The 12178-nt window shown below is 30.0% G+C and overlaps 1 protein-coding gene across 4 annotated transcripts; it reads right to left on the reverse strand.

Annotated features, from left to right (window-relative positions):
• Positions 1-4156: 4156 nt before the first annotated feature.
• LOC109505271 (uncharacterized) lies at positions 4157-10985 on the reverse strand. 4 transcript variants are annotated; one of them, XM_073256218.1, is made up of 4 exons: positions 10875-10967; positions 10510-10698; positions 4970-5064; positions 4157-4556 (listed from the first exon to the last, which is right to left on the reverse strand). In XM_073256218.1, the coding sequence occupies exon 4, from the start codon at positions 4536-4538 to the stop codon at positions 4365-4367; it is 174 nt and encodes a 57-aa protein (XP_073112319.1). In that variant the 5' UTR covers positions 4539-4556; positions 4970-5064; positions 10510-10698; positions 10875-10967; the 3' UTR covers positions 4157-4364. The 4 variants fall into 4 exon arrangements, 3 of the variants coding, with proteins under 3 accessions (XP_073112319.1, XP_073112320.1, XP_073112318.1); XM_073256219.1 differs by lacking the exon at positions 4970-5064 and adding an exon at positions 9706-9773; XR_012140866.1 differs by lacking the exon at positions 4970-5064 and having other exon boundaries at positions 10875-10985.
• Between the last annotated feature and the right edge of the window lie 1193 nt (positions 10986-12178).

Raw genomic sequence — 12178 nt, forward strand, 5'->3', positions numbered from 1 at the left:
TGATCGTGTGACAATACCTTTTAACAAATATGGATAGCTAACCCATATTAAATAAGAAAAAAATGGAAGTTAATTAAAAATTTTCAAACTTTTGGGCCAACATGTTTCCCATCCAAAGTTGAAAGAATATCCTTATATTTTCCTCTCAATGATAATATAATAAAAAAATAGATTATTTTTTTTAAAAAAATAAAATATGGCTCTTTTTTATATTATCATGAGCACTATAATTTATATTCTTAGTTGCTCAATTTTGGATTATGGATATATATATATATGCTAGCATATTGATAAAAAATTTTATTTAAATCTCGTCCACCATAGCAACCAAAGTATGACAGGAATACTTGCTTTTTTTTTTTTTTGCTTAATGTGCACTAAACAAATTATTTTTCCCAAATACACTATGTGTTTTTTCCTTTTCAAAAAATTCCTTCAAAATCTAGTGCAGGAAAAGCCGTCATTTTTATTATCGTGGTCAATGATACTGAGATATATTAAAATAAATATATTTTATTGAACCTAGGGGCCTGCCAAGTCATACTCAAATAAAGGAGTTGTCGCGACGTACAATGAAATCAAATAAAATTGTGGGTTATTCCCACGTGGCCCCTAGTTTGTAGCTCCCGACAATTTGAGTTACAAATTGTGATGAAATTATGCACTTAGGCTGTGAAAAATCAAAATAATTTCTATCCAGTTTCTAGATTCATTTTTCTCTTTCCGGTCATACCTTTTTTTTTTTTTTTTTTTTGATGTAAGTCATACCCTTATTATTATATTATATTGACCTTCAATGATGCATTGAATCTCGGGAAAGTTCTCAGCAACGACTTCCAAAGGCATGTCAGTAATAATAAAGCAAAAATTTAAGATTATTTTTGTCATTAAGCTGTTATTGCCGTGTGGGTCGGTCACTCAGCTTACATCTTTGTGGCGACGTCTATATTGTTCGAAGGTTACCCTCTATGGAGAACATGTATGCGTATATATAAATATAAATATAAATATATATATATACACACACATATATATAATAGATTATAATAAATGGACAGACCGTACGTAAGGAGAGAGGATTTGGCGCATATTTTTAATTATTTGATTTTATTTAATATTTATTTAAATTTTTAATAGTAATTAATTTAATTTATTTGGTGGAAGAGGAGGGGATTCCTTGCACTTTTTGTCCCAAGGACTTCACAGCTATCTTATCTCTGGGTGCATTCAAATGAGGCTTAGCAAAAGGACCATCACAGCTATCCTATGTCTGATGACTGCTGTCAACAGTGGTACTTGACAGGGCAGAGATTCGCTTCGACGGTAGATTGTGATTTTGCGGGGGCAGGGTATCTTTACTCCTTTGAAGATTCCACGTGCTTGCTGGACTCAAAAATGGGGACCTTTTCTCATCAATAATGATGATGTGAGAGATTTTACCAAAAAAAAAAAAGTGAGAGATGTTATCCGAAAGAAAAATGATGTGAAAGAAGGAATCAAGGATCGAGCGATTCAAAAAAAATTAAGAAAGTATTTAAATTTAAATATGTAAAGATAATACAATCGAAAAAAACGTTCAAAATTAATAAAGTATCCTCCTAAACAAGATAAAACAAATTAATAAGAGATTTTAAATGACAATTCTATTCTATTATTTTTTAATAATTATATATATTTAATATAATAAATTAGTAATTTATTTTAGTTCACGGGCAGCCCTTCGCCCACCCCAACTATTTTACTTTAGAGACGGATTTGATTAAAAAAAAAAATTTAAACTTCAAAACAAAAATAATAATAAATAATTTTTATTTCAATCATTTGATTAAAAATATTTTAATTTTATTTTAATTTAAAAATAAAATAAAAATATTTTTATTATGATCAAAAAATTTTAAATATCATCTATTTTGACCATATTTATATCGTAACTTATAAACTTGTGATCTTAGGACCATAACTGCTATACTTGCAGCTGCCCAGACTTTATAATTTTATTTTTAAAATTTTAATTCAAAAAATATTTTTTTAAAAAAATAAGATCTCCTATTTCATATAAGACAGACTTACGATCTTTGAGCCGTAGTTGGTATATTTATGACTGTCAAATCTCACGATTTTATTCTCTAAATTTTGATCCAAAAATCATCTCTAAAAGAAGAGAAGATCTCCTATCTCATATAAGACAGAGTATACCTAACTCATAACCAATATGGGATTAAATCCCCCACAACAATCTCAATCTTTCAAAAATCCAATATTTCTTTAATATTCAAATCTCATTCTAATTTTGATTTTAATTATAAATCAAATATATAAAAAAACGATCATTCTATTTTTATTTTAAACCATTTTGATTTCAATTTTAACTTTAATCCTGATAGCGTGCCAAAGGTATCTGAAAGTTTGATCTCTTTGCAGCATACTACAAAATAAAACACAAATAAAACATAATAATGTGAATTTTGTTCTCATATATCCTGCAATCGAACAGAACCTCAAGAAAAACCATCCAACGTGAAAGATTGAAATAGGTCGGGTCTAATCCGCATGATTCATAAAGGTTATTTTATATGTTAACTCTTACATATTTGCACAATGATTCAGCCAAGAAAAAAAAAAAATATAAAAGCCTGATTGGGTAGGGCTACTTTATCTCCCGATCCCAACCAAATAAGTTGCACAAAATTGTGTCGAGATTCATTTTGAGCATTAACTCAGTGATGATAACCCTTCGTCTTTAAATGCACTTTTCAAGGTTAGAAGTCCTTCATGGTACCATCTCCAAAGATTTTATCTCAATGACAGGTAAATTTTTGTTGAAAATTGTGGATACAAGTCTCGGACCACCCCACATACTTACGGATAAAACTCACTTGTAGCCTCAGAATATATTGGGCCAAGAAAGACAACCAAGCAGAGAGGGGGCTGGGGCAGCGTTTTATATACCATAATAATAATAACAATATTTAAAAATAATTATAATTATTTAAAAAAAGAAAATAAGATGAGAGAATAGGAGAGAGACCAAAATGAGAAGAGACTGGGATTCAAACAGAGATCCCCGATGTCCACTAATTTTACCAGCGAGTTGGTACCATCCGAGCCATCTTCGATGTGTCACATCCACCGTCGTAATGTAGGATGTGGGGCGCATTTAAATCGGCTGGCGCGTGAGCCCCGCCCAGGCCTAACGCGTAGGGCCCCGACGTCCACAGGACAACAAGCTGTCTCTGATGCAGCACTCACCGACCCTTGGTCGCTTTTTTTTCGTCCGGCACAGCTACATGACAGTACCAACCCTTCAATCACCTAGCTTGCAGAGTCCTGCAATCTGTCAGGACTCAATTTGATTGAGGGGAAGTGAGGGAGAAAAGGGAGAGTCCCTGGAGAGTGAAAATGAGATTTTTTATTTGATTGAAATTTAAAATAATAATAATTTTTTTATTAAAAAATACTTTTTATATTATATAAAAAATAAAAATTTATGAAAAAAATAGATTTTGATACTTTCGTAGGATGAAAAAAGTGAAGATATTTTTTTTAAAATATTTTTTAAAATCGCCGACTAAAATTTTATAAAATTTATGAGGAAATATTAAATAATAACATAATATTATATTAATATTATCATAATATTTATATAAATATAATATTAATATTATAATATTTATTATATTTTAATATTTTATTAATATAATATAATATTTATATTTATATTAATAAATTTATTATGTTAACCTAATAAATTATTATGATCTAATATGGTATTATAATATATTATATTATATTTATATTATCAAATTTAAAAGTAAAAAAATATGATTTTATATCTACTAAAAATATAATAAATATTTTATATAATTTTTTAAAAAAAATAGATATTCGACTAAACATAAACTACTCTATAATTAATCATTTTTTTATAATCAATCAAATATATCAAAATTTTATTTTTAAAAAATAATTTTTAATAAATTAATTTTTAAAATTATTTTTTGTAAAAAAAAAAAAAAATCAGGAACCAAACGAGTCCTCGGGGTTCTGAGAATGAGAAGAGGAATTCCACTGGATGGATGGCTGATAGATACGTGAGATCATCTCTGCTATCTCTATAGATCATAAAACCACCAAAAACAAACAATGAACAAGAAAATATATGAACCAAAATGACATTAATTGCTGGACTCCAAACATAAACATGGAATACCAAACTATTTGTTTAATGGTTGAGAGATATGGCTAGGCAGCTACATACGGAATTCTAGACAGTAAATCCAATGACAGATTGAAAGTTGCTACAGATCATTCATTTTGAGAAGGATACTATGTTGGATGGTGCTTGGAAAGAAACATGAAAGATATCACTTCATCTTTGCCTCTGTGAAGAGAACATGTTTATTCACTCGTGGGTCGTACTTACGAAACTCGAGTTTCTCTGTGATTCTCCGAGGATTCTTTCGCTTAACGTAGAAAAATCCAGTTCCTGCAGCCGAAACCAGCCTGATGAAAATTGATCCACCCTTTGCTTTTCCCATATATGTTGATTGATGAATCTAGCAAAAGAAAGCGAAGAAAAATCAAGTCACAGAACAGCTTCAGCCAAGGTAATATATAAGAAGTTCCATGATATTTGTTAATCATGACAGAATAAGACGTTAGTAGTGAGTTTTTACTACTTTGGTACTTGGAAATAAACTAGCGATCCCAAAATTGTCAAAATAGAATTAAAATGGAAGATACAATGCCTGAGACAGCTGTGTCCAAATTCTTGAAAGCAACCAACAATCATGGGTGTCATGGAAAAAAAAGCAGCATGGGAAAGGCAAAATTGTTTTCACATTCTGTAAATAATTCAACAATTAAAGAAGCGTTCTTTAGACATGGGTTTGGAAAAAGAATAAATGAAGAATTTATGACTATGATTGCTCAAATAATCCATGCAATATTCATGCTATCCAACTGACACCTTTTGTCATTGGGGATCAGTGGCGAGGCAATCAACACGAAATAAATGGTTGCTTCTCAGTAAATTGATTTCATTATCTTGTGCTGCCACTACAGCTGCAGGAATTGGCACATGTAAACAATAGTACATCAAAAATTAAATATTTCAGTCGTTTCTCACAATTTGTGGAAAGTGATATATACATATAGGACTGCAATTGTTTAGATTTACAATTTGTACAGATATTCAAAAAAAAAAAAAAACTAATGATGAAAAAGCACAACCAAAGTATGTAATTAAAAATTTTATAGGACAGAACAATTTGTTGCCATTTAAGTTGAGACCTTAATTAATTTTTATATGACAGAATAATTATTCAAGATATTATGGATCACCAATTTAATTAATTTTTTTTAGACGGTGGACCTTGGCACAATGGTAATATTTCTCTATAGTGATTCGAGTGCCACAAGTTTGAAATATAGAAACAACCTCTCTGTATGCGGGGGTAATGATTCATACATTTGACCCCAAACTCCACGGTGGCAACAGTTTCATATGATAGGATGTACAACTAAAGATCATGGATATGAAACCTAATTGTAACTTCTGCTCAATAATTTCACGATTCAGCCTTTTTGAGAAGATAGGTCCATGTCAATTGATTTCATAGTTCTCTATACCAATCTTTAAATCCTAGTGGGACGAGGAGCATCCCGGCCATCCCGTCCCATTCCTATAAGGAAATAGGTTTGGGAGAATAGTGAGATCCTAAAACTCATCCATGCAAGTAAGAAGAAGAAAAAGAAAAGAAAGGAAGGAAACAAGAAAAGCAAAAAAGGAAGGAAAGAAGAAGAAAAGGAAAGAAAGGGAGGGAAGATAGAAGAAAGGAAAGAAAGGGAGGGAAGGTAGAAGAAAGGAAAGAAAGAAAGGAAGGAGAGAAAGTAGGGAGAAACTAAGAAAAAGGAAAGCAAGAAAGGAAGGAGGAAGAAAAGAAAGAAAGAAAGAAGGAAAAAAATAAAAGAAAGAAGAAAAAACAAACAAACAAACAAAGGAAAAAAAGAGGAGAGAGATGAAGAGTATGTATCAGGATGGAATGGGACAACAAGGTATCTCATTCTATGAAGAAACTGGGACACCCCCATCATATAGGATTTACACCTTGCTATGTACAAAGTTAACATTTGCAAGGAATAGCGATTATGAGGATCAACTTTATAGCCTTTAATCTCTCCAAGGAACAATGCATCAATCTAGGACCAATAGCCATATTGGTGAAAGTCTCAATCATGATGATTGAGCTGAAAATCCTATAAAATTAACAGGTTGAGCTAAGCCTGTATTTTTTTTCTTCTTATGGGCTCAAAATCATAGGATTACAAGTTGGGTAGGCCTATATATTCATAACTACCCAAGAACAGCTTGGGAGTGGGCAAGCCCGAATCCCATAAGGAGAGAGAAAGATAAAGATCAATTTTTCTCCCTATGAAATTTGGGCCAGTCCACTCCAAAGCTGTTCCTAAATAGCTATGAATATAGATCTAGCCCAACCTGTAATCCTATAATTTTACTGATTGTATTAGCCCTACCCATAAATCTAATACGATTTTCAGCCCAATCATCTGAACAGCCCCTAAAAAGGACGGTCTAGCACATTAGGCTCCATCTATTACATGCCTGAGATTAGTCACATGTACGTAGCCTTCCCCTACAAGCAGCGAGACTGTTTCTGCATTTCAAACCCATAAACTCCAAGTCATAATGGAACAACCTTATTGTTGCTCCAAGGTTCACCTTCTATGGTTCAAAGTTACATCTAAAATGCTCAAACCAACAACCAAATGTTTCAGTTTTGGCCTATATACAATTTAGAAAAAGTGGTGTTGTTTTTGGAGTTCTGGCTGAAAGTAACTCTTGGTGCTAACTTTTGTTATCCAATTGGATATATGTGTCATTACTCTAGTTGTGTGCATATCTTTGACATTGGGTTGGAAAATGGGGCATAACATGTGAACATCCTTTAGTTCTTCAAGATATTGGAAGCATTTTCTCTATAGTAGGTTTATGAGTTTCCAAAATGTTAGAAATGATGTGACAATCCAAAAAGATTCAAATGAAAATTAAAGTTTTTGATATAGCTTGCATATTCTAGGTTTAAATTTTACAGACATTCTATTTTTGTATGATATTGTTTTCTTTATAGTTTTTCCTTCATTCTAATTGATAATTTTTTATTTTTATTAAATTTCAAAAAAAAGGGGCTGAAACTAAAGCAGAATCACCAAGACTGAAACTATCTGGTTTGGTCAAAATCAGAACCAAGTATTTGAACCTTGCTGTTCAAGGAAAAAGGAAAGAATCTGTTGACCCAGAACACTTCAAATTAAATCAACATTCAGAATACTGATGAGCCCAAAAGCATCTATTTGTTCAGAGAGATAATTCCTTAATTCAGGGGTTCCAAATGATATGACCCAGATCACGATCCTAAGGTTGCATTTGGTAGCTAACAATATATCCAAATTGCTGGCAATTTAAAGTGGGCCCATCAGATTATTGTGTTTGGCATGCTTTTTGGGTGGCAATCCTGATTACCTCTGAGAAATAATCTGGATTGCCTTGAGGAGAGATGGCTATCCAAATTACCACTTGTTTGGCAATGTTGTAAAAAAATTTTTGGACAAAATTATCCCTAAAAAAAAATCACACAAAACCTATCCCTCCACCCCCCTCCCTCAGAGGCTCTCACCCTCCCCTTATTATATATAATAATATGATATAATATATTATAATATAATATACTATTATTATATCATTATTATATTTTTTATAGTAACTATATTATATTACAATAATATAGTATATGATAATATATTATAATATATATTATAAAAATACTATTATATATAACAATAAATTAAACTAAATTAAATTATATTATTATTATAATATTATAATAACATATTATTATATTATATTATTTCAATATTATATTACTATATATTATTATATTATTATTATAATATATTATAATAATGTATATTATATTATATTAAAATCGTATATTAATATAATATAGCATATAATATAATATTATTATATATAATATAATATTATATTATATTATTATATTATCATATAATATTATATATTATATTAATTATATTGTTATATTATTATATTATAATATATTAATATATGAATATTATAATATATTATAATAATATCTTTTATTAATATAGCATAATATATAATATAATATTATTATATATAATAATATAGTATAATATAATATATTATATTATAATAGTTTATTATAATATTATAATATACTACATTATATTATATTATATTAATTATATAAATATCATTATATATAATAATATAATATATTATTATTATTATAACATTAAAGGGATATTTTAGAAATTTGATTTCATATTATCAGTAATCTAATTGTCATACCAAACATGTCAATCAAGATTTTCAATAATTTTACTGCAACATTACCTACATATACCAAACACAGTAATCAAAATTACTAATAATTTAATGGTGGCAATCTATCTTGAAGGCAATCCAAATTACCTTCCAAGATTGCCTGACGACGCACCAAATGCAACCTAAGTGATAATAGTAAGTGACAAGTTAGAGTATTGTCACATGTGAACTCCAATTAATTAGAGCATTTTAAGTCATTAACAGGTTCGCACGAAAACATTTTTAGATTTTAAAGGAGCTCTAATATCTAAATCATAGCCCATGGAATTTATCTTGTCAAGATGCACCGCTCCATAACAAAGATAACACCATTACATATATATATTCCTCAAACATATAGCTGGTGAGCAGAATAAATTGCTAAATCATGACCATGTGCACTTTGTAGATGACATTAATAAGGTTGTGTTAGAGGAATGTCATTAACAAAATTATTATTACTTTTTTATATATATCTCAAAGACCACTTCAATGCATCCCAAGCGTCAAAAATGTCAATCACAACAAATCTTCACCAATAAGATATTGAGATTTGGAGCATAAGCAACTAAACATCTAGCATAGTAATAAGAAAATATTATCTCTATAATCAGAATACCCCTGCAATGAGTTTATTCGAACATGATGAAGAAGGATGTTTCTATTTCCCACAAACCTTATGAACTGTAAGAATGCTATAAAGATACCATATGTTATTTTATAAAAATCTTAGGATATATAGACACATATTGCTGTAGAAATCAATCAGAAAATAATTACAGAATAATGTTCAGATATTTCTTCAACACCTACCATCTCATCATTGTCTTTTTTTTTTTTTTTTTTTTTTTTTTTTTTTTTTTTTGAGTTTGGTTTTGTGCTTGGGATAAAGATTGTGAACTTGATCTATTTTCTGAAAATTAGTAGAAAATCAAAAAATAATGAAGATTAAGGAAACTCATATTAAAACTAAAACTCCTACAGAAAATCATCCGGAGCTATGTTTTTTTAATCTTGAATCATCTCAAAATCTTTTCTGGATCCAGCATTTTACATTTGGCTTTTAGTTTTTGTCATTGTCTCCATGAAGAATTCAACTAATTCTCATCATCCTTGCTATTTTGGCTACTCTCAAGATTTATCTAATGCAACTCCAACCAATACATATCCCATGGCATAAAAGCATCCTGAAACAAATATATTGTTTAAAGAAGATATTTGTCTAACAGTGGGCCATACAAATCTAAGAATGGAGGGAGTCACAAATAGAAAGATACCAGATTTCATTTTGCAAGACATAGAATCAAGATTCATGCCACTTATGATCTCTATACATCATCATGTCCTATCAGCAAGAAAAAATGTCAAGATCCTAATCATATGCTAATGCCAAATGAACAAACCAGAAAGCAGAAAAAAAAAAAAAAAATCCTGCCTTATGTGACTCTAACTTGGTATAAAAGAACCAAAGTTAGAGATTTTATTCTTATTTGCAAAGAATTCAAGCCATCAAAACTGCAGGACGAGATTATATATAACAAATTAAGGAAAATGCATATACACAAGCACGCATGTTCCAGGAATAGCATTATAGAGATTTTGATAGCCAAAAAAGAGATGAAAAATATATATTTTTTTAATTAATACAAACAGAATTCTCATTCAACAATAATTTATATAATTCCGTCCAAAGCTTAAATCCTACTGATTGCAGAACCTAAAACTAAAGATGCAGCCTTTACCAGTGCTCCAACCGTCGAAGAAGCTAAGCACTACCCTACGGAACACTCATTAAATATGCTAACTTTGATTAGCAGGAAAGAATTCAGACGATCAGTTCTTCCCAAACCAAAGACGAGCTTTCTCATACAACCCCAACTAAAAGCCTAGGGTTTTCATCAAAACCTATATCAATCACCAAATGCAACATAAACACTATAAATGCTCTGAAACAACGGAGAACATATAAATTACAAAACCATCAGCCCAAAATTCCAACGAGAACAAGGAGATGGAAGTGACGTAGAGAGAGAGAGAATCGTGAACCAAAAATGGAGGAGATGGAGATTGAGGAGGCGTACCTGATATTGGCTAGGGTTTTATGAGTTCTACGACTTCCGATCAGCGGGAGCTTCCTCTGGGGAAAGGAGCCGACGGCGCCTTCGTTAGCGCTGGCTGCGGCCGGTTAGGGATAGCCACGGATAGGGTACCCGCAAACTTTGACCTACCCGTATCCGAATCCGTCTTAAATCTTACTACCCAAACCCGTCCTAAAGCCGATTACGAAATTAATCAAAAATCCCAAACCGCCGGAGACCCCAACCCGCCCGATTAACCCTCATTCATGTTCATATCATCACGGAAATAGAACTCCATAAATTAAAAATTTTGTAACCAACAAGAGGAAAAAGAAAAAAAAGCAATCTATGTGGTGAAAAGATCTTACCTTTTAGAGTCTTTCCTTGGTTTTCCGTCTTTCCTTGTTTCCTTAGGAGTCTCAATCGGGTGGGAGGTTCGAGCGGCGGCCGAACAGGGAGCTTAGACGATGGCTGGTGCCGTGTTGTTATTTATGTTTAAGTTCTTAATGATATAAATATATTATCAAACAGTTTCTGTATTGCTAACTGTGTTTGGTTAAGATAGTGATTAGGCCATCCAAACTTTGGTGTTCTAATTCAATGAAATTCTTTTAGATTTTTTTTCTATATTTTATTTTCTAATTCATATGGATATTTTTATTAGATTAGTTTAATATATCTATTTTCATCTAAAAAAACTCGATAAAAAAATTCTCATGCTAAAAAAAAATCAGCATATTTAATAAGAAATTTTTTTTATGATGTGGTAATCAAAATTTCATCTATTTTTAATTTATAAAAACTAGCTTAGAACCCCGTGCGATGCACAACAAGTAAATATTTTTTTTGAAATAATATTTTATAAATTAAAAATCTAATATAACATAAAAAATACCATAGATGATATTAAATATTCTAAATAGAAATATAAAAAGTCAGATTATTTAAATAACATGATTGTAAGAAGTAACATAATCATTTCTGTCTTTTATTGATAGAAAAATTATTCTTTGAATCAAGATTTTTAGCATCAGTTATTTCGAATTCTTCATCATTAAGCAAAATACGACCACCTATTTGTATCCCATGCATATTTCTTTTTTTCATAGTCATATCAATAACATAAATTTCATCTTCATCTACTTCAATCTATAAAAAAAAAATTAATTATTAATTATTAAAATAAAATATATAAATATAATCATCCATATGTAAAAGAATAAAAGTATATCACTCACAATGGATTTTTTTCGATTTCTCTTACCTTCAGATTCGTTGCATGCATCATTCGAAACTATTTTAAGAACAGTATAGCTTAGTCCTCCTTTAAGATTGTATTCATCAACTTTACTTTGAAAGATATAATTTTTTTTTATAATTTTTAATTTTTAAAGGAATAATAGAATCATCATCTTTTTGCACGAAGAAAAATACATAACTCGATATCGTCAAGTAATTTATTGGATGAATAAAATATAAAATATACACTACATATATCTTATCCATGTATAATTATTTAGCTGATTTGCCTATTAATCATTGAGCAATTTTATTGAAAAAAACAAATGATGCAAATCTAGTATAATCCTCTACATGAAATTATAATCAGTATCTAAAGAACATGAAAGAATAGAATCAAATTAAAATTTATTATAATTAACAAATGAAAAAT

This window comes from Elaeis guineensis, chromosome 4 (genome assembly GCF_000442705.2).
Source record: "Elaeis guineensis isolate ETL-2024a chromosome 4, EG11, whole genome shotgun sequence".
NCBI classification, from domain to species: domain Eukaryota; kingdom Viridiplantae; phylum Streptophyta; class Magnoliopsida; order Arecales; family Arecaceae; genus Elaeis; species Elaeis guineensis.

What these genes read in the sequence shown, in the direction of transcription:
- LOC109505271 (XM_073256217.1), bottom strand. Translation starts at nt 4,538, where the DNA reads ATGGGAAAAGCAAAGGGTGGATCAATTTTCATCAGGCTGGTTTCGGCT.